Source organism: Strix uralensis, chromosome 22, assembly GCF_047716275.1.
Source record: "Strix uralensis isolate ZFMK-TIS-50842 chromosome 22, bStrUra1, whole genome shotgun sequence".
Classification (NCBI taxonomy): Eukaryota; Metazoa; Chordata; class Aves; order Strigiformes; family Strigidae; genus Strix; species Strix uralensis.
Genome location: NC_133993.1, coordinates 3,473,068 through 3,494,894, shown reverse-complemented (window position 1 = coordinate 3,494,894; position 21,827 = coordinate 3,473,068). Strand labels below are relative to the sequence as shown.

The 21,827-nt window shown below is 55.0% G+C and overlaps 1 protein-coding gene across 29 annotated transcripts in view; it reads right to left on the bottom strand.

The window, feature by feature from the left end:
- LOC141953550 (hydrocephalus-inducing protein homolog) overlaps positions 1-21,827 on the bottom strand; it is a 176,786-nt gene that overhangs the window by 5,126 nt on the left and 149,833 nt on the right. For 24 of the 29 annotated variants that reach the window (XM_074892194.1, XM_074892195.1, XM_074892179.1 and 21 more), the window contains 26 exons: positions 20,830-21,022; positions 20,190-20,298; positions 19,335-19,595; positions 18,608-18,750; positions 18,053-18,271; positions 16,690-16,850; positions 15,736-15,848; positions 13,869-14,115; positions 13,129-13,341; positions 12,314-12,452; positions 11,815-11,980; positions 11,280-11,427; positions 9,798-10,005; positions 9,313-9,534; positions 8,578-8,747; positions 8,190-8,388; positions 7,855-8,013; positions 7,063-7,343; positions 6,497-6,716; positions 5,769-5,867; positions 5,448-5,660; positions 3,951-4,114; positions 3,043-3,193; positions 2,386-2,616; positions 1,555-1,779; positions 440-1,067 (listed from right to left, as the gene is read on the bottom strand). In XM_074892194.1, coding sequence (XP_074748295.1) covers positions 591-1,067; positions 1,555-1,779; positions 2,386-2,616; positions 3,043-3,193; positions 3,951-4,114; positions 5,448-5,660; positions 5,769-5,867; positions 6,497-6,716; positions 7,063-7,343; positions 7,855-8,013; positions 8,190-8,388; positions 8,578-8,747; positions 9,313-9,534; positions 9,798-10,005; positions 11,280-11,427; positions 11,815-11,980; positions 12,314-12,452; positions 13,129-13,341; positions 13,869-14,115; positions 15,736-15,848; positions 16,690-16,850; positions 18,053-18,271; positions 18,608-18,750; positions 19,335-19,595; positions 20,190-20,298; positions 20,830-21,022 — 5,131 coding nt within the window. In that variant the 3' untranslated portion in view covers positions 440-590. Of the gene's footprint in view, positions 1-439; positions 1,068-1,554; positions 1,780-2,385; positions 2,617-3,042; positions 3,194-3,950; positions 4,115-5,447; positions 5,661-5,768; positions 5,868-6,496; positions 6,717-7,062; positions 7,344-7,854; positions 8,014-8,189; positions 8,389-8,577; positions 8,748-9,312; positions 9,535-9,797; positions 10,006-11,279; positions 11,428-11,813; positions 11,981-12,313; positions 12,453-13,128; positions 13,342-13,868; positions 14,116-15,735; positions 15,849-16,689; positions 16,851-18,052; positions 18,272-18,607; positions 18,751-19,334; positions 19,596-20,189; positions 20,299-20,678; positions 20,751-20,829; positions 21,023-21,827 lie in introns of those variants that run through there. The other 5 variants (XM_074892198.1, XM_074892199.1, XM_074892204.1 and 2 more) reach the window with 4 other exon arrangements.

Below are 21,827 nucleotides of genomic sequence, written 5' to 3'. Positions count from 1 at the left end.
AGGCACTGCCCAGGGCGCCGTCCCCAGCCAGGGTCACCGCGCCACCCGAGTCCCCTCCCTGGGCTCCTGCGCCTGCAGCCCCCCCGGTGCCCCGGAGCCCCTGGGGGTAACCCCTTCCCCTGAAGCCCCCAGCTCCCACGGGGGAGCCAGGCCGGTCTCCTCCCGCCGCCAGCTCCACCGGGCATGGCGGGGCCCACCCGAGCAGCACGGGCCGGCTCCCACCACCCCCAGCCCCCCTGCCAGGCCCTCCCCGGGGCACCGGGCCGGCCTCCACCCCCCCGGCCCCACGGCGCTGGGGCACCCCGGCCCGACCACAGGACCGCTCGCCATGCTGCGGAGCGTTCCTGCGCGGAGGCCGCCTGCTCCCGTCTCAGCCCTGGTGCCACCGGCCCCACCGGGTTTACTCCAAAGCGAGTGGGTTTAGTCCAAAACCAGTGCGTTTAGTCCAAAACGTTTATTACAAAGCCAGCGGGTTTATTGCAAAGGGAAGGGGGTCAGTCCAGAGTGACCGCTGCGGCGGTAACTGCGCCCTCAGGTCACGCCCCAAGGGCCGCAGCGTTGAGCCCGAGGGGCTCCCGGGGGGGCACGGGTCACCTGTGAGGGGGGAGGCCCCGGAGGTAGTAGACCCAGGAGACACCCCCCGCCCCACGGCAGGACACCACCATCTTGCTGGTGACGGGGGCTGCACCGGGGCCCAGGCCACATTCGAAGGAGACGGAGAGGGAGGTGGTCTGCTTGGAGCACAAGGTCTCGGGGGCCCTGAGGGTGAAGGCCGGGTGCTCCACCCGGTACTGGAAGGCCATGGGCTGCAGGAAGACGTTCTTGAAGGGGATGGAGATGGTGCCACCAGCCTGGATGGGGAAGGGGCCCTGGGACTTGGGGGGAAGGGCCAGGCCGAAGAGGGGGATGCTGTATTCCCCACCAAGCAGGGAGGAGAGCTGCAGCATGGCCCTGGCTTCGCCCAGCTGGCAGGGCTCGAAGGTCACGTCCATGCTCACCTCTGAGCCTCCTGGGCTGGCAGGGGCCACACCGATGGTTTTCTCTGTCAGGAAGTCTGCACAGTTGGTCTGCACAGGGGAGAGAAGAGACCGGCGGGGGCGGGTCACAAAAGCAGAGCCAGCACCTCAGGAAGAAACGGAAGGTCCCCACCATCACATTGTCCAGTGTCCCTGTCCCTTGCCTGTCACTGCGCCTGTCCCCCCCACCCCCTGCCCATGAGGAATGGCCGTCAGGACTGTCCAAACGTGCCCAGCAGGGACAACCCTGCACCCAAGCTCTGGGGGACCTTAAACCCCAGCCTTGGCAGTAACGGGGAAGTCTTGTGTGGGCCATGGGACCTGCAAGAGCAGCTCCAGAAAGGGCAGCAGAGAACATCTGCAAGTGAAGACAGGCCGGCTGGGGACAAGCCCAGCATTGGTGGGGAGACCCGCAGGCTCACGTGGCCACGCCAGCTCTGCCAGGCCAAGCCAGAGGGTCAGGATCCCTTGACAGAGAGGGCTGATGCTGGCCAGACCAGCTGCCTCCCAGCAAGGGCCCAGGGCAGGCTGGGGTCACCTGGAGGTGGTAGTTGGTCTTCTGCCGGGCGTAATTCATTATTTTGGTGGTGATGGTCTGACTAGAGCCCAGTGTGGTGCAGAAGTAGAGGGGCTCCTCCAGCCCGCTCACGGTGGCTTTCAGGTGCAGGTTGTAGTAGAAAGAGCCCAAGTCACTGCTCCGGAGCACCAGGCGCCCGGAGCTCTCACCCACTTTCAGGGGTTGGTACTCAAAGACGAGATCGGCCTGGGAGGAACAAAAGGAAAAGCCACTGGGTCAGGCAGAGATGGGGAAGGCAGGGCCTGCAATGGGGGAAATCGGTTCCTGGTGTGCTCCAGCAGTGCTGGAAGGCAGCCCAGCACCCTCCCTTGCTCCAGGTCCCTCTCTCTGGGGCAGAGCCTTGCTACGTCTGGGGGACAGTTCACTCAGGGGACAGTGCCCAACAGCTCAGAGCCCTCCAGCACTATCTCAGAAGCTTCCCACCCTAAAATGCCCCTCTACTCCCCCAGGGCACAAAACACCTATCGATGGAGGCTGCAAACTCCCTGCCAGTGGGGTGAGGCATGCCCTGCAGTCACTCTAAACTGAAAATACCCACACTAAATACAGAGCCTGTGGCACAAGGACCTGCCCTGTGAGGCCTGATGGGAGCATCTCACAAGGGGTAGCATGGCAGAATCCACCAGCGCAGGGCTATTCCCACTAGGGATCTTCTCACATGCTGCTTCCCCTCCAGATTATTAGCAGGTGGGAGCTGTCACCCTTGGGAAGAAGCCCCATCACCCCTCAGGACCACCCACTCCCAGAAAGGCTGCAGGAGAGGAGAGCACGCTGCATGAGCTTTGCTCCTACCTCCGACTGCGCAGGAACAGTGAACTGTGGGGGAACACTGACATCGGGCACTTTGCAACCTACAGCAAACGTCACAGGGACAGGCAGAGGGTTGTCCACCTTGACAGTGGCAGACACTCTCTGCCGAACAGCACTGGTCACTTCAACAGTGCTGATGGGTCCCGAAGCAGTGGCCTTGAAAGTCACCATGTAGAACAAGTACTCCTTGGTCACCTCGTTGAGGAAGGTCACCTGAATCGGAGAAAAAAGGGCAGCACTGGTCATTCTGCACATAAAAATATATCAGCTGTGCTGAAGCCAGCCTCAAGAGCACCCTAAGCTCAGCACCCTGCTTTCAAGAATGGCCATAAGCAGCCATGGAGGAAGAGTGCGAGGCTGGGGAAAGCGTGTGTGGTGTTTCTACTTGATACTCTCCCGACTGCCCATTGCTTCCAGCTCACCAATGTCCTGGCCCACCTGTGCTTAGCAGCCCCCAGTGGGACCCTCGCAGAGACTGACAGGTGAGTGGGGGGTGTGGAGAGATGCCTGCTGTTCAGTACCCACCCAGGACACCTACAGTCCCACCAGCAGGCACGGGGAGGTATGAGAGCAGGTGTGTAGCTTCTCAGGGAGCCAACAGCTCCTTGGAAGGCCCCACAGCCCTGTGTCCACACTTACCATTGCGTTAAAGACTCCTTCCTTGTAGGAGAGGAAGGTGAGTTTGTAGTCCTTCTTGGCAGAGCCTGGCACATCAATGTATTCCAGCCCCTGCAGCACAGAACTGCTTTCCAGGTTTTCTGGTTTGAGCATGTCCACCACCACAAGGAACCTGGGGGTGAGAAGGATTCAGTGAAGGTCAACAGGAAGGACTCCCACAGGACACCCCTCGTGGTGGGGTATAACCCAGCCCCTCTCCTCCTCAATGCCCCCGAGGGAGCCAGCTCTCATCCACCTGGGAGGAAAAGCCCTCCGGGATGGGTCTGCATAGGCAGAATGTGGCTGGCGTGATCCCAGACACCTACGGCCAGAAATGGCCAAGGAGAGTGAAAAGCTTGCAGGAAGGAGCTTCCAGACAGAATCACAGAATTGTCTAGGTTGGAAAGGACCTTGAAGATCATCCAATCCAGCCATGAACCTCACCCTGACCGTTCCCAACTCCACCAGATCCCTCAGCGCTGGGTCAACCCGACTCTTCAACCCCTCCAGGGATGGGGACTCCCCCCCTGCCCTGGGCAGCCCATTCCAACGCCCAACAGCCCCTTCTGCAAAGAAATCCTTCCTAAGAGCCAGTCTGACCCTGCCCTGGCGCAGCTTGAGGCCATTCCCTCTTGGCCTGCCGCTGGGTCCTTGGCTCAAGAGACTCATCCCCCCTCTCTGCACCCTCCTGTCAGGGAGTTGGAGAGGGCCATGAGGTCTCCCCTCAGCCTCCTCTTCTCCACACTAAACCCCCCCAGTTCCCTCAGCTGCTCCCCATCAGACCTGTGCTCCAGACCCTGCACCAGCTCCGCTGCCCAAGGCAGTGGGAAGCTCTTCCTTGTGCCGCTGCAGGATTGCTGATGGGATGAGACTTCCTGGGCTGGACTCACCTCTGTGGTCTGTTCAGCCAGTTGGAGACAGGGATGAGCTCTGTGTAGGAAGTCCTACATGGCACCTGCTGGAAAATGGTCCCTGAACACTTTGGGGTCTCAGCAGTCCCTTGCAGGAGGTAGTACAAGCCTGTCCCATTCGGCAATGGGAAATAGAGGGAGCCCTGGAGACAAGAAACAGGGTAAGTGAGCTCTCCTGCTCTCTGCCTGGACCAGGTACTGGCTCTCCAGCACACCTGGACAGTCCCATATGTCTCAGGCTGCCACCTGAGCAGCTTTGGGCAGGTCCAGCTGGCAGAGCTGTGACCACAGCCCCGTGTCCTGCGCCGGTGGAGATGGCAACGTCGTACCCGCTGGGGCTGGCGCAGCCACAGGACACGGGCAGCACGTCTGGGCAGAGCAAGGACACAGCGGCCCTGCAGCAGAGCTGCTCTGACCATCCTAACACCCCTTTCCCTGGGCACATCAGCTGCCAGCCCTGTGCTCGTGCAGGGACAGCCGTGCTAAGGGGGTGGCAGTCCCGCTGAGCTCGACTGCCCCAGCATTACTGCCTGTCAGCTGGCACGGCAGGGTCCCACCAGCCAGGGTGAGCCATGGAAAGTTCATATCCAGTCATTTTGGGTGCCAGTGGGTCACAGCCACCTACCCTGGGGCATCTCCTCTGCCTCCAGAGCAGCTGAAAACTGTGGGACTCTTCATGCAGGGCTGTACGTTAAAGAGATGCTGAGCATGTGCAACCCCACAGGGCACAGATCTGCTGAGCACCCTGGAGATTGCGCCCACAAGTCTCTAGCCTCCACTCAGGCCTAAATTCTGGTGTGGTAGAAGCTCAGCTGGAGTGGGACAAGGACCTCAGCAGCTCCAACACCCCAGAGCCCTTCTGCACTGACCCCCTTGATTTAAGAGCTTGCCCCTGGTCTGCCCATGCAACCAGAGGGGCCAGTCACCCCCATCTGCCCAGCCCCAGACCTGCAGGAAGGGCTCTTTCCAAAGCACCTGAAGGAGATGTCAAGAGAGATCTCGGTGTCATTTCCCACCTGGCTGCTCACGGCCAGGGGGGCACTGAGAAATGGCAGGGCAGCTTCTCCCCTCTAGTTCCCTGCATGCTGCAAAAGGGCCCCAGCAGGGCAGTGCGGGCAGAAGTGGTCGTGCCCAGGGCGTGGGGAGCCTGTGCAGCCCACAGGGCTGAGCACGGGGGTCTCTGAGCCCCCCTGGGCTGCACAGGCAACGACCAGGAGCTGCACAAAACAAACTTCGTTTCCTGGACTGTCAGACAGCCTGGCTTTTGAGGTTAGCTGCTCCAGTGGTCAGTCCAGACCTCCCACCTGAACTTCCCTTACACCTGGCCTCTAGCCACCAAGAAACCCAGCTTCCAACATAGGATCTCAGGATAATTTCTGTTCATAGCAGACCTCTGAAGGTCATCTCATCCAACCTCCTGCCCAAAGCAATGAGGGTCACACTGTGAGGGTCAGCGTGCTGGCACAGCTCACATACCTCATGCTTCTTGTTCTCAGAGCTCATGGTTAGGGGTTCGTAAGTGATCGTGTAGGGCTTGTTTTGTTGACTGGCCTCTAGATGGAAAAATTCAGGCCCTTTCCAGTGTTGCCCCTCAATGACAGCTTGCACGGTGCAGTCCTTATTGCTGGGGTTGGACAGCAGGATGGTCTGGCTGTGCTTCTCGCGCACGGCACATGTGAAAGTCAGTGTCTGCAACAGAGGAGCACAGAGGCTGCTTGGTCACAGCGAGGAACCCTTTCCACTCTGACTAGCTTTATGCACAGGGAGCAGCTTTTCCTTGTCGTACACAAAACTTACATTTGAGCCATAGTTTTTGGTGTAAATCAAACTGCTGGTTCTTAGAGAAGGGAGAGGAACGAGTCTTTTGCATGCTGGGTGAAGGGGGATGCCACCTCCCTAGGTGGGGAGAAAGAAAATTGGAAGCCCTGGAAGGATCTCTCTCCTGTGCAAGGACAAGACCTGCAGCCGTGCAGCCCCTTCGTGGGCAGGCTGACAAGCACCTCCGGACTCTCTCCTGGGAGCAAGAGCCAACACCTCCCAGCTGCACCCTCCTGCAAGGCCTGTGAGGGCCAGGAGTCCTCCACATGGCATCCCTGTGCCCCAGGAGCTGGGTGCAGATGCCTTGCCCACTCCTACTTCCTTTCCCTCCCCTGCCCCAACGGGGAGGAAAAGTGTGGCTGTGGGTGCGATATTGTAGCTATATCTGGGTGGCTCTGGGGGGCATGGGGGGTGTCTCACAAGAGCCCTGCAGGGTGTCCCCATGGCAAGGGTGCTGCAGGGCAGAGCCAGGACAGCTGAGGTGCTCGCTGGAGGAGCAGCACCTTTAATAGGGGAGGAAGGCAACTACAGGGCTCACAGATTTTGGGAACCCTGCCCAGGGGTTTTCATAGCTCTCTGGGACACCCAGGCAGGATGACAGGCAGGAGTGACTCTATACCCATAAGATTCTCCAGTTCCTGCCCTGGGAGAGATGTGGTGCAAATGGCGGGGTAAGGGGGGAGCCGTCCTGTCTCTGTTCCAGTTACCTCTTTGGACACAGGGGTCTCCGTGCAGCATCCTGCCAGCGTAAGCCGGAGCGGCTCACTGCCCTCGATGAAGCACTGCAGGCCCTCGCACTGGATAGCACGGCTCAGCTTAGAGGGGTGGAAGGTCACAATGAAGGGGACGTCCATTCCTGGGGAGATGTAACCCTTTGTGGGGCTGATGGAGAAATCTGGCTTGAAGCTCTTGATGTCCCACTTAAACCTTGCCAAGGAAAGCACAAGGACAGAAAAGAACGATTAGCAACCAGGAGCCTGCAAACACAGCGTGCTGTTTCTAATCCTCTTGGGGGCTTTTCCACAGGACCTCAGGCAGGGTGCTGAGCCACCTGGCACTAAGGCTTCAGGTTGGGCAGGACTCAGCTGCACCCATCCGTAAACAAGCTTTTGGTTGTACCCCTTGCTAACTTCCAGGGCCTGACTGCACAGCCTTGGCTTCACAACTCCCCACTGGAATGGAAAAGCAGAAGGCAACTCTCTGGGCAAGCTACAGCTCCATCCAACCCTCCCCCAAGATCTCAGCCCCCAGAGAGGACAGGGTTTTGCATTACTTGACTCCTATGTCACCCGTGTTCTGCATGGTGAGGGGCCGGGATGTGTAGCTCTGCTGCACCACCGCTCCGAAGCTGAGGTGTTCCTGGTCCAAGCTCACGTGGATGCCCTGGCAGGAGCCCCGCACCACGAAGAGGGAGCGCACCAGGCCGCTGCACTCCAACATCACTTCTTCGGCGAACGGCTGGATGCGGCACCTTGGGGAGAAGGTCACTTCCACTTTACAGGTCTCTCCTTTGGGCTTCAGACTTAGTTCATTGGTGGGCTTCAAGCAGAGAACCTGCCCAAAGAAATGAGTGGAGACTACTTCATCTGGCAACTGAGCTGTGAATCCTCCATAGAGTCTTCCCGTTCCTGTTCCGTTCCCATCAACATTGCCCCAGTCCTACTCATTCCTGGGTACGGATCCCCAGCTACCAAAGGAATTTTCCTGTGACGTGTGCATCTGGCCATGGTGAGCTGGACTACGTCCTCCAAAGTAATTTCACTTGAGCTCCAAGAGAGCCGTAACTCTTGGTCTTTAAAGGTTACCTTTCCATACCTAATATACATGGCCGCATCCTAACGTATGTGTCTGAAACAGGTGAGGAATGGTACCTTCTTCTCACTTCTGGCTATGAGGGGAGTCCTGACAACTGGCTCAGATGAGGCATTCACGCTGCCCAGCAGGGAGGACGGGACAGCACACAACTGTAATTAGCTACTAGTTCCCACCCAGAGCAGCTCACAGCTACCTGCACGCATCCCTGGAGGCACAGCGAAGCACTCTCCAGTGAAGGAAGGGGCCTTACCCCAGCTTCCTGCAGCTCTGGCATGGTGGACTTGAGACTGAGCTTAAAAGTGAGAGGAGCAGCACTGTTGTTGGCTATGGTGACAATCTTCTTCACCGTCTGTCCGATGGAGAGGGCTCCCAGCTTCACCACCTTTCCTTGTGGTTCCACAACATCAACCTAAGGCAGGAGGGATTAATATAAAGCAAAAGGAAAGAAGGAGAAAAGGTTTGCTGACACCCTTGTGGCAGAAAGCTAAAACGTGGTAGGCTGGGCAAGAGACGAGGAAAAGGAGCGAGAAAGCCGTGCCCGTGGTCTGCGCCACCTGGGGTTTTAGGATTTGGATTTCATCTCACCTTCATTTCCGTGCCCCTTCCTCGAACCTCAATAGTTTGCTGGCAAAGACCGTTGATTTCAAAAGGGATGAGCTCATGGTAAGACGCAACCTCTCTGGGATAGAAAGTGATGGGCATCTCCACTGTCCCTCCTGGGCGTAGGACGTACCCTGGGAAGTCCACATGCAGGTGTGCGGTGCTGGTGAACAAGCAGCTCAGACTGGCAGAAAGCACAGCAGAGAGGAGCAGAGGTGTCACAAGGCTGTGTGTGCTCAGACAACGTCAGGGCTACTTAGGGCTCTCCTGTCTCCTCTCCCTGTGTCCTCAGGATGTCACCCACAGTGCTCATGAGGACATGGAGCAGGCACGTGCTAAGCAAGGGCCGAAGGAGTGTGTGGAGAAGGCCTACCTCACATCCTTATCTGCCTGGTTTGTGATGACGAGGGTCTGACAGGAAGGTGCCATCCCAGCGTGGTAGATGAAGCAGGTTCCAAAGTTGAGTCTGGTAGTGGAGAAGTGGACAGTGGGCACTACCACAGTGGCCAGGAACACGCAGGTAAACGTGGGACCCTGGTTGATCTGGCGAGGAGAAAGACAGCATGAGCCCGCTGAAGAGGTGGGAACTGCAAACACCAGAGATGGCTGAGGAAGAAGATGGGGGCAGCTGCCTGCACTGACAATAAGGAAAAGCAAGTGCCAAAAGACCCCGGAATGGAAATAGGTGGAAGGCTTGGTCTGAGACGGAATGGGTTTTTGGAGAGTCGTGGCCCTGGTTTGTGCAGTCACATGCCGAGCTGTGCAGCCACATGCTGGCAGAACCTTTCTGCGCTGTGGGACCAGCGCAGCAGAGGCCTGGCAAGGAGAAACAGCTCCCTCTCCACACACATCTAGGACCCCCCAGATTAGGGGCAGAGGGGGCCTGGGGGATGTGCCCTGCCACAAAAGCGCTTCCCAAAGTTGTCCTGGGTAAGCACTTATTAAAATACTCCATTCAGAAGCTGTCAGGCTCTTTATTTCAGCAGCAGGAGCCTCTTTGCCTTGTTCAGGCTCTTCAGTGACAGAGCTCACCCCTAGCTCTGGGCTCCTGCTGCCAAGCTGCTGCGTAGGGAAGGCGAAGGTCCCGTATTAAACCCTGGTGCCTTACCTGCAGTGTCAGCTCCACATCTTTTAAAGAGCACATCTTCTGTGGGTGAAAAGCCAGCTGGGTCTCTGCTTTCCCCTCCGCCTGCACGACGCCTGTCTGAGGGGTGACAGTAAGGACCCGCTTACAGGCTGCGGGGCCACTCAGTTTCCACGAGAAGATGAAGCTGAACTTGCTGTTATTGTGGATGCTAAAGAGATGCTGGACGTTCTCGTTCAGCTGTACCTGCAGGGAAAAGGCGGTGAGGACTGGGGGTTAGAGCACATGCAAAGTGTCAGCTGCCCAGCAAGTGCTCCTCCCTAATGTGCTCCTGCATCTTTCATATTCAGCTAATGACCTGTGTGAAAGATCAATCTCCCTCCCTCCAGAGACCCATAAATGAAGGAAAACATTCCCTCGTGTTCAAACATCTCTGTGAAGCTCCTGGTTCAGGCCCAACCTTGCAGGCCTTTGTGGGGCAAATGGTTCAGGGAAGCAGTGCTGCTCACCTCCTTGAAATCAATGATGTTGATCTCCCGTGCACTGAGCTCCGTGACACAGCCGTCGCTGTCCTCACACCTGACAGACGTGTGCACGCTATAGCCGGTGGCCTTGATATTCAAGGAGAGGGGCTGGGTCTTCCTCTTGACATCGCACTTGAGGTTGAAGACCGCCTCTCCTTCTAGTGTTGGTGTGAAGAAGACTGTAATGGGAAACCTGGCGAGAGAAGACCCTTTTTGCTCCATTCGCCATCTCTTGGCTTTCCTGGCCACACGTTGCCTGCTCTATGGGAGAGCAGCTGTGCAATGGCCCTGGTGAGGCCCCAGGCCTGGGAGAAAGCAGGAGCAGCACTCTGCCCTTCCAGGGCCTTCCACTATGGAGCAAGCCCTGGTCAGCCCTGCTTAGGGTACGATGATCCCATGCAATGAAATGCCAGAGGATACAACAAGGCAGCAAACCCCGAGCTAATGCTGACCTTACTGCCCTGCCCACGTGCTACAGGGCACCACCGAGTCAAGACCCCGCTTCTGTCCCAGACACAGAGGAGGGCACTCGTGGAGACCCCCAGTCTCTCCGCTCTATATGACAAGGGTAAGTAACATCCTCTTTGCCCAGAGCAGTCGTCCAGCTCCTGTGACAGCAGCACAATGTGGGTGCCACCAAACTGCCTCTTTGTAATTTCTGTGGGTAATTTCTGGGTATGTGATCAAAGCCAAACAAACTACAGAGATATAAGGAATTACCACTTCTCAGGTGAGCCACAGTAACTGATACAGGATGCTCTCTTGCACTCTGTGGCAAGCCAAAATTCAGCATCTTTTAAGACACAGCAAAGCTGCCTGGAGCTAACGTGTTCTCCTTACACCCTGGCAGGCTGGGAGTGGGCACAGGGACATCCATGATGGATCAGCAAATGAGTTGGTGACCGCTTATACCGCTTGAACTCACGATCACATCTGAGCGCAAGTCATGGCTGCAGTTTACAAGAAAAGAGCATCTGCTTTCTGACAGGTGATCCTGCAAAACACAGCTCGTCGCCTAAGCCTGTTGCTGTCCCCATGATGGGCTCAAATGCTGCTGCAGTGCTGCGTCTGTGCTTTGCTGCTCTTGGCCCTGCACCGACCGCGTGTGGTGGGCTTTGTCACTAAAGGAACACAGGGAAGAGAGGAGACCTTGCCCGCTTAGAGCTGCTGGCTCAGGGGTCACAGGGGTAATACCACCAAACATGCTTTTGTCATCAAAACTAGAAGATCCAAAGCCTGAATTTCTCCAGGAAGGGGGCCTAGAAGACTGGGGTAACCCCAACACAGCCACTTTATGGAGAAACCTGCAGTTTTGTGGTGTCCCCATTGGGAAGGAACAAAACAAAGCAGATGGATGCTATTGCTGAGAGTCACCTGGTGACTGCAGAGGGGAGAAAGCCTCAAAGCAAAAGGACAGCGCAGCGTTTGGGATGCAGGAGAGGGAATCTGGCCTGTGAGCCCCATTACCTTGAAAGAGGAGTGATGGATCCTTCCAAGGGCTCTATTTTCACGGAGGCATTGCATCCCTCTGAGAAGAGAGAGCTTTCTCTGAAAGCAAAGCTGAAGGCTTCCTTCTCACTGTTGATTATAGTGATAGTCTGGTGTACCTCGTGCCCTGGGGAGAGAACAAAGCAGCCGCTGAAAACCTTTGGTTCCTCCGGCCACCAGAGCACCGCTGCCCACTGTGAGCCCAGCAGGAAATCTGCAGCGAGGAGCATTGCCTGCAGCACAGCACGCTCAGGATGACAACATGGAAACATACTTCTGACCCCCTGGGCTCCCCTGCATCACCCCCAAATCCCCTCTTGGGAACAGCCCCAACCACAGGCCATGTCCCTGACACACGCCTTCCCCCCTTCCCCTTCCTCGAACACTTGGGTGCCAGGAGCTGGATGATCCGCTCACAAGTGCCCGTTTCCATTTCCAGCTTCCTTGTTGGAGCCTGCTGGTGCAACTGGAGTGGTCCACACCTGAGGGTGTAAGGTATAACCACGGTGCTCACCGATTAACAGCGACTGGAAGTTCAGGTGGGATCTGTCCAGAGTCACTAGCGGGTCGGTGGTGTTGCCCACCAAGAGGAATGGGACTGAAATGCTCTGCTCGGGGACTGTAAAGGCCCAGAACGATTCTGTGATGCCCAGGTGCCCGGGGATGAATTCAAACTTCATCTGTGGGAGAAAGAGGCAAATGAAGGAAAGTTGCTGCCCTTGGCAGGGGAAAGGGGTGCAGTCTATACCACCAAGAAACCCCAGGAACCTCCACCTTAGGTTGTTGTGAGCTCAGAGATAGGCTGCTGTGCCACTTACAGCCCAAAAGCATAGCAGATGTGGGGTACAGGGTGAGAACAGGTTCATGTGCCAGTTCATTTACACTGCAGTCAACAGGTTTCTTCATGGTCTTGGCAAGCTCACAGTGAGATGGGACACCCAGTCAGTGTAGACATAGCCGGTGTTAAACTGGCATACACGTGTACTGCGTCTACCTTAATTTTCTGCACCCACCTCTGCTTGCTTCCCTGGCTGGATGCGACCCCTCTCTGAGCGGCAGAAGAAAGCCACCTGTTCTGGTGGGGCTTCAGGGTCTTGGCAAGTCCACTGGAAGGAATACATGAAACTGGTTGGGTTCATAACCATGAAGGTCCTGGGAACACAAAGCAAAAAGGACTACTAAGGTGGTGCTGGGACGTTAGTGACTCTGTCCTGCAGCAGACATCAGGCACTGCCCGTCCTCGACACTATCCGGAAGGAATTATTTGGTACAGGGGAACAAGATTGGGAGCACAAACATTTCATCTGCTTTATAAGGGCCCTGTCTGTTTCCCAGGTGGTTACAGATTAATGGCTATCGACAAAGAAATTCACAAGGATATGGCCAGACTCTTGCGTGCTAAAATGATAAGATCAAGCAAAAATGGTAAAAATCAAGTCCAGTAAGACTCCTTTGGAAGATGGTAGTCTTGGTTGTGGTTGCAGCCTTCATTGACCATGTCTGACTGGTATCTCAAAGGAGCAAGAATGTCCCAAGGATGCTCTTCAAAGGGACAAAGTTGTACTGGCCCTATTGCACAAGCTGGGGTTACGTGGTCCTCCCAGACTGACCCATACCTTATTGAAGAAAGGGACAAAGAGAACAAAAAATGGGCCAGTTGGCTTCAGTGACCAGCTTGTTCCAGGCCCGAAACAGGTGGCCAAGGGTCAGCAGATCACAGACAAGGTACAGATGTGCCCCGAGGCTTGGAAGAGCAGCTGGAGAGGTCTCTGGTTAAGAAGGGTGACCAGGAGACGGTCAGCAGGAGAAGCCACGCCCACACACTTACCTGCTGTGCCTGCCACGCACTCCAACTGCCTCAAACTCAATCACTCTTGTGTCAAGATCTAACGTTGCCCCCTTTGGTCCTTGCAACTCTGGGACACGCCTTTTTGCAGTGATGTAGTCAGAGTCTTCCAGCTCAAAGTGGCAAAGTGGCATCAGGCTTCTCCCCTTCACAGCCACCTCTGGGCCCTTCTGATTTGGCCTCAGGTTAGGAATACTAGGAAGAAAGGGACCAGTATTAGCCAGACTAACATTTCTAGCCAGCCAGCTGCTTGTTTATCTCCTTGTGCAGCACACAGTGTTCCACCTCTCTCCGTGCAAGCAGTGATCAGCAAATCAAACAGAACTCCACTCCCCACCAGAGGCAGTGGAGGTGAAATGGCAGAAACACAGAGACCGACTGCAGCACACAGTTTCTAGGTAGATAAGGTGGCCATGCTTGTCTGATACGAAAGCATAGCTAGGGCCTAGCTGGCCCCTTGACAGCCTTTCTGGATCTCTCATTCCAGATTTTGCAACCCTCCAGGAGCTTAATATTTCATACAGTGTCTTGTCCCAGTGTCTCCATACCTGCTTCTACCAAGGCTGGATGATCATTTGTCTTTGTTCCTGTATGTTGGTTGTTTCTGCTGCCTCGCTGGGGCTGGCTGTCCCCAGGTCTGCACTCCCACCCACCCCAATCACAGGCAATACCGCAACTACCCAGCGGTAGCACGAGTTGAAAAGTGCCTGGATGTTTCCTACCTGCAGAGCATTCGGCTCTCAAAGTCCCCCACGTACACCGGAGAGAACTTCATCTGGAAGAGCTGCTCCTGTCCTGCAGGGATGGTGCCGCTGCGGGGCTCAACAGAGAATGGTGGGGTGTCACTGATGGTGTTCAGAGACGAGCTCAGGGAGGAAGAGACCTGCTCCAGAGCGCGGCCCAGCTGCCTCGAACAGCAGCTAGACTGGAGCTTCACAGAGGCACCAGAAGTGGAGGCGAGGAAACTCCCTGCGGTAAAGGAAGAGGTTATAGCATGACATCTTTTTTCAAGGAGAAAATCCTTTGTTCCCAGCAACTCTGCCTCCTGCTGCAGGTGGACAGAAGGGAGCTGGGATGCACTTGGAGCACCTCTGGCCACGGGCTTTCAGCAGCACTCCCAGTGAAGCACAGGGAGAGTGCACAGTTCACTTTTTGCTTCTGTGTAACTGCCCGCTAAATCGTAATCCCAGAAAGTCCTGGGGACAGGTGGGAAAGTGAGAACAGACAGGTGGAGAACAGGGTGGGGGCCAGAAAATACCGTGACAAGGCCCAGCAGAGACCCAGAGAGCTGCCTGGATCAAAACACACCACTGAACATCACTCCGTAAAGATACTGAGATGACGGACAGGAGGCTATGTGTATGTCAGCAAATTCAACGGGCCCAGGACTGAAGCCAACTGCTTCACTCCAGTCTGTTAAACTCTCTCCATCTCCAGGACTGGGGACCTAGATGCAAACTTCTGCAGAATGGTTTCTGGCCAGCTTTCATTCCCAAACCATGTCCAGGAACTAACAGTAGAGATGTCTGTGTTACAGCACCTGGGTAGATTTCTGGGCACCATTTCATGCCCCAGTACAGCCAGCCTCAGCGCTCAGCATTAAGGACACATTCATTAAGGACAGCGTTAAGTCCTGCTCCCCTGTCGCCTGCAGAATTGAGTTTTGCTTGTTACACGTGGTGGAGAGAAGGCTTTGGGGAACAGAGCTGCTCTGACCTTCACACCCTTTCCCCGCTTCCTCTTTGTCGGGCTTTCATAACCAATGACCAGAGAGCTGATGGCACAGCCCAGCAGACTGGCTTCAGCACAAGTGTGCCCTGTGCTGGGGAAGAGCCAACACCAGGACCCGCAGGGGAGGGAGATGAGCACATTCAGGGCATCAAGGACTTTGGCTGAGTTCTCCCATCTTGACCATCAGGCAAGCTGCCTGTGCTAGGAAACACACGGGTTGCCAGCTCTCCTCACTCCTGTTTCTGATGAGACCTCTTGGACACACAGCCCTGTTTCCCCGCAGAACCACGCTGCTCCCCAGCAGACTGTGCGCTCAGACACAACCGCGTTACTGCGGGTTGGTGAGTCACGGCCCTGCCGTTGAGCTCCGATGGCTGCTGTGCGCAGGGGCTCTGCCTGCAGCAAACACTCCCCTGTCCGAGTTAGGAGGGTTAGTTTTCGACAGTGACGTCGCACTTTCCCTGGATCAGGGAATTGCACACGGACAGTGACTGCAGGTCAGCTAACTCGTCGTTACACCAGCAATTTTCCCCAGTCTCAGAGACTTCCCAAAGAGGTGCCCCAATGTCCCCCTTCCCAGTCCTGACCCACCACATGGCTCTCCCCCGAGCCAGGCTCAGCTCCCGTGCAGAGCACAAGTGTCAGAGCACTCATAGGAGGCTCGGAAAGGTAGAGAGGGGGCAGGGAAAAAGTCTCCAGCTGCAGCTGGGAAGATGCTGATGAAAGTGGACGACCAGACAGGGACGAAAAAGCAATTCATGTTTTGGGGGGAAGCGGCATGGTCATCTCCCCAAGCCCTCAGCTGCCAACCAAAATGCCCTGGGCACCCTGAGCTGTCACACAGAGCCAGTCCCTTACCATCTAGACTGGGTGGGAGCAGCTCCCCAGCACAGCTCACTGCCCTTTCATCCTCCACAGCTGCCATCCAGGTGTATTCCAGGGCCACATTCCCTGTATTGGACAGCTGGAAACTGAAAAGCAAGAAGGAGTTAAAAAAAAAAAAAGAAAAAGCCTATTAAATACAAAGTGAGTAGAGAAGTAACACTGCGTGGTGGGCTCCTGACACCCCTTTCTTTATGCTGAGTAGCGTCTTCTTTCCCAGACAACTCTGCCACATCTAGATTGCTGCCCTGGGCTGCCCCAGAAGTATTTCCAAGTTTGGAAGTTACAGAGGAAAGGGCAGACATGGTGCCCAGGAGACTTATTCTGGTCTTACGTCTCTGTTTCACGTTATTTTGACTGCAAACCCATCCTTGAGCAGGTAAGGACAGGCAACACGCAATGAAAGCAAAACCACGGCTGTTCTCAGCAGAAAGGCACAGCAGAATTGACCCTCTGCTGGCACACCTTGGTGCGATGGCAGCCACCATCTCCTGCTTGGCTTTGTGTGCAGATAGATGGGCCCCAGCACCCAGCCAGGACTTGGAAAGGATGAAACAATAAAGGGTTTGTTTAAAGGGATGAACAGCAGGTGAGACTGAATGTAAAGCCCTAGAAGGGACTCAGGTCCACATGTGGGAGATCTCCAGGCCCTGGGATGTGCCAGATTATGTGTGGAAGCTGAAACCTCAGACTCAGCAGGCAGGAGCACCCCCCTCCAAGGCTGATCAGCCTGTTAGAAATCACAAGAGGTTTATTAAGTGGCCGAGCAATAAACATGTCAGTGTAACTTTAGCAGGCACAGGACCATGAGTAGAAGGAAAAGCAGTGGCCACCGGAGAGCACAGCGCAGCTCTGGGGAAGCAGATATGGGTCAGCCCTGGGCAAAGGCAGCCCCCACTTGCAGGTCCCTGCCTGGCCTCCAGCACTCACGTGAACATCCTCGTCTGGAAGAGCAAGGTCTCCTCGAACTCAATCGTGTCGGTCTTCAGCTCGAACTCGGCATAGTCAACGACAGCACTGAGGCGAAGCTCCACCTCGCGGATGCTCTTCTCCAGGACAGTGTGAGCTGGTTCTGGGTCGGTCTCAATCACCTCCAAACAGGAGAGGGAAGAATCACTGACCAGAGCCCAGAAAGCCAGGCTGAGCAGGGAATCTTCTGGCCTCTAAAATCAGCCACATATAGGGGCTAGAAAGGACCATTCCCATTAATTTCCCTCAAAAGATGACCAGATCTGACCCTTCCACTGTAGTTTTGTTTCTACCTACTGGTCACAGCAGTCACCACCATGACTGTGAATACACCCACGGGGACTGTGACCGGGTATCAGCCCCTGGGTTTCAACCCTGTAGAGTGTCTGATCCTTTTCCTGGCCCCCTATAAATCCAGCAGGCTTCCAAATCAGGATTGAGTTCCCCTGCTGGAGCTCTGTGGATGGAGAACCCCAAGACTGAACAAACCTAGAAAGCGCCTTTTCCTTCTTGTCTGAGGAGAAAGTGCTTTCCAGATGTCATGTGTGGGGCAACAGCCACACTGGTGGCGGCTGGGGATGGGCATTTTGGGATGGGAGTGAACTCACTAGGAAAGTCTCCGACTGCTGATGCTCTGATGGGGAAGAAGTTTGGTTTACAGGTCTTAAAATGGTTCAGAAACCAGGGAAGAACCATCACCCAAGATAAATGTGTCTGGCAACAACGATAGTAAAAGCAAGAGTTTCTGGAGATGACAATTCTCCGGACTCCTGCGTGACTGCCACACAGTACCTGGGCTGCTCCATAATGAGACATCCCACAGCAGACAGAGACCACAACCAGAACCTCTGGTCCCTGTGTAGGCAGAGCTCAAAGCTTGCCCACAGCGTGGTGGTGGGCTAGCCAGCACACACAGAAGAGCACTAGTGCTGCTCTCCACTTCAGAACAAGAGACAGAGCACAGTGGATTTAACTCCTTGTTGGTGAAAAGGCACCGAATCAGATGAAGAGATTCTAACACCATAAAATGTATTGTCATAAAATGTGACATTCAACACAGGCTGCAACACTTCCACTTTTGGCAGAGACCAAGAGTTTGCAAGTGGCGAAACGTCTCCTGTCAAAAAGACTTCCCCATCTTGTGTGGCTGTATCAGGCCACCGTGCATCCACCTCTCCCCTGAAATGCACCACTGGTTAACCGCACGGGTGGAGGAAATGTCAGGAGGCGGCAGGAGCTGCTCAGCCAGCAGAGATGGCGGCCTGCTGCCGTCAGCTGTTCTTCTTGTGGATGCTCAGTTAGCTTTTGCTATTGTGCTTCTCACCTTCTTCTTGACAGGCCACGTGGCTGCTGGGCCCCTCGTGGCATCCACCCACTTGACGGTGCGCAGGCAGTCGTCCCAGTCGGGAACCTGCTCCGGCGGCAGCTGCAAAGCGATCCAAGCCACCTTACACCTCACAGGGTGCTTTTGGAAGGCGACTGCGACGTCCGATCTCAGGGTCACTGTGATGTTCTTAGCACAGCCAGCATGGAGGTGTCCCACCTAGGCAGAACCAGAGAGCCAAGACCAAACTGGAATCCCTGGCAAGGGCAGCACTGACAGCGAAGGGATGGATGTGCTGAGCAGCTGTGCCAGGAATCTGCATCTTACTGTGTATCTACCTGAGGTCTGATAAAGTACAAACAAAAGATGTCACCTCCCGTAACATGGAGCCTTTTCTGTGGGGCTGACAGCCCTGCCCCAGCAAAGCCAGGGATCGCAGCTCCTACATGGCTCTGAGCCGGGCTCTCACCGGTCCGTGGGGACTCCCTGCGAGCTCCCGGGAACCCGCCAGGCACTGCTTGAGCAGCGGGGAAAGGCAGAGCCATCCAAGCTCACCTGGGGGGAGAAGTGAAACGGGGCGCCTGCCAGCCACTCAAACCGCATCACCTCCGCCCTGCTGCGATTGGTGATCGTGAAGCTCACGGTGTGGGGTGTCCCGATGTGACAGTCCCCGAACTGGATGTGATCCACTCTGGCAGCTGTTAAGAATGAGAGCAAGGGATATCAGCATGTGGCAAGGTCCATCTGCCCCCCGCATCCACAGTCACGTTATGTCCAACTCTTCCTTGCTCCAAGCCTTCCTCCCCCTGGGACATGCAGCTGCTCCCCATCCTACCACTTCCAGGGAAACACCCTGACACGTCCCTAAACACATGGTTGCAGCTGTGCAGAGACACGCAGTACAGCCTGCACTGCCTCTGCGCACGCGGCTGGCACGCTCACAGACCGCCAGCTCTGCTGGGTGACAGCACAGGCCTGCTCATATAGAGGACACAGATTATCATACCCGGTTTTCATCTCCACAGTATCCCACGGGCGAGCAGACCTCCTTTTAGAGATACTCAGCTGAACGCTGGTATCTCTGACCCTTCCCTGCTAGCCTGCAAGCTTCTCCCTTGACAGAGGATCTTCCCTTGTGTTCTCAAGTGTGGCTGCTCTCCAGGCTACAAAAGGCAACAGGATCTGTCTGCTAAGGTTGGACCACACCTGCACCAGCACGAGGTGAGCAGAAATGTGGATTTTCCTATTCCTTGCTCCATCTTGTCAGGCTCTCCTTTCTTACCCTCAATTATGTCTTCCTCCAGATTGCCCTCAGTGTTCTCCTCCTCACTGTTTGCTATTAGTCCATGGATGTTATCTAGCGTGAAGTCATCCTCATAGCCTTCACCCACCAGCTGGATGTTGGTTTCTTCGTAGGGGTTGTCCACCACTGACAGGTGGATCCTCCCTTCCACACGTTGGGCCAGGGTGGGTTTGAAAAGCACATCAAACTCTGCTGATTCCCCCTGATGCAGGACCAGGGAAGCGGTGTGAGGCCTCCTCTCTGCACAACAATGGAAATCAGAGACACGTGATACAGCTGTACAGAGGAAATATTTCCATGGGCTATAGGAGGAATAAGAGGTTGAAACCCAGCTGTCTCTAAGCACAGGTTCTCCCATCGATGGTTCCAGACCCTCCTCCTATGGTCACAAGACTATGACACCACTGTGCATATCACTGCCAAAGTGTCTTAACCTCGGGGTAACACCCAGCTCTCACTCAAACTGCACCCAGCCAGCTCCTGCTATACATAAAGCTGAGTCAAAGGGTGGTTTTGGCTTCTGTTGGCTGGCTGTGGGCTCAAGGGCTGCCTCCGTTCAGGCTGGTAACATCCCAAATGCAGCAAAGACCTCAGGCGGTCCACTGAAGTGGTGACAGTCCCCCACGACTCAACACACCATGTCCAGAAGAACATAAAAACTTCCTACAACTTGTTAGGAGGAAACCGTACAAAGCGTCCACATGAAAAACTAGGGGTAGAGAGAGCCTCAGGAAAGAAACTGTGTCTAACATCTGGCTGCTGCTTGGCCAAGCCAAGAGCAGGGCACACATCTTCCCTGTGTGATTGACCACACTTGATGGTTATTGAATTTACCTTCTCCAGGAGCGTCCTCCTCCATGCCTGCAGCTTGGTAGATGCAGTGTGTGGTGGGCCTGGCTTTCAAGAAGAAAACTCCCCCTTCATCCAACAGGTCTATCATCAACTAAGAAAAGGGAACAAAGAACACAACCCCACTGGTGTGAGTACAAGATGGCACATGGATTGACACCGCACCGCTGCTGGTCCAGCACAGGGAACCCAGCACAGGGAACCCAGCACGCTTCCCCGCTTCAAACACAGCTCAGCACAAAGTTTAAGTAAAATCAGACAGGGAAAAAAAGTGTTCAGAGGCATTGGAATATAATTAAGATATAACCAAACAGGATGGAAAATACTAAAAGTAAGGAGCAGAACTACAACAGAGTTTAATTCAAATGTAGTAAAATGGGATCAAATACAATCTAATGTAACTAGGACATCACATGTGCCCAGGTGAGAACCAAAACATGAGAATGGAGACAGGGGGAAAAGTACTCCACCAACCTTCTTGTGTTGTGTCTAACTGAAAAGGACAGACTAGTCAGAAAAAACACATTTCCAAGAGGAACTCCCTTCCTGCAAAGCAGAAGTCAGTCATTGTCCCACGTTTTCTGGAACCTTCCCAGACCAGAGCACCCCCTGAGCAGGTCCTCACCTGCACAGGTACGATGCCACCGTTATGAAGGACCAGGGGGAGTCTTTCTGAATCACCCAGCAACAGCTTCCTGAAGAGCAGCAGAGGGTTCCCGCTCTTATTGCGAAGGACCGGGCGCAGGACTGTCACCTGAGGCAGATTCCCATCCCCACTGATACTGAAGGTCAGGCTCTGTGCTTTAACTGCTGCAGGGCTGCAGGAGAGGCAGAGGAGAAATCATTAGGGCTGGTACGAACCCATTCCCCACTTGGCAAGCAATGAAGCGAGTGCTGCCCGCTGCGTTTTCCCTGGCTGGTGCTCCTGTACCCCACGACACAGCTTCCCCTCACCCCTCTCCTCCCAGTCCTGTCAGGGCCATTCACAAGAGGGACCTGCTCTGAAGAGCCAGAGCCTTCCAGAATAACAGTTAAATATCGTTTCACTTCATCGAATCACGCAGTACAGCACGTAAATAATGAGGCAACAGATGAGATGTGGCAAATTTGCTGGCAGCGGTGATGAGAGACATGTGCAAATAGCACAAGCACAGCATGAAAACAGCATAAAAGCAAGAAGAGAAAAATAAATAACACCATCAGTAAAGATTATTTCCAAGGACACTAAAAAAGGAATTGCTTGTTACGGCAGAAAGCTGACTTGTCCCAGTTCAGCCACTAAAGGGTTGGGGAAGAGCAGGTCAGAGCCCCGGTACACAGGTCCCAGGACAGAGGAACTGGGCTCCTCTTTTATAAAGGGTCCAATCGCTCCTTTAACATCAAATATCTTAATATAGCCCTGGTAATCACATAGGATCATCTCATTTTAACATAAACAAGGAGGAAATAATGCCTGCTGACTTGCTGGCACAGAAACTGCTGCATCTAATCCTCTGGCCTTGGAGAGCCCCAGCTCAGCTGTTGCACATCGCTGTTTTTTTCTGATTCAGTAACTTCCAGTTGGCTACTGAATATTACACTGTCCTCATAGTTACTCCCACAGGCTAAACTAAGACTCTGACT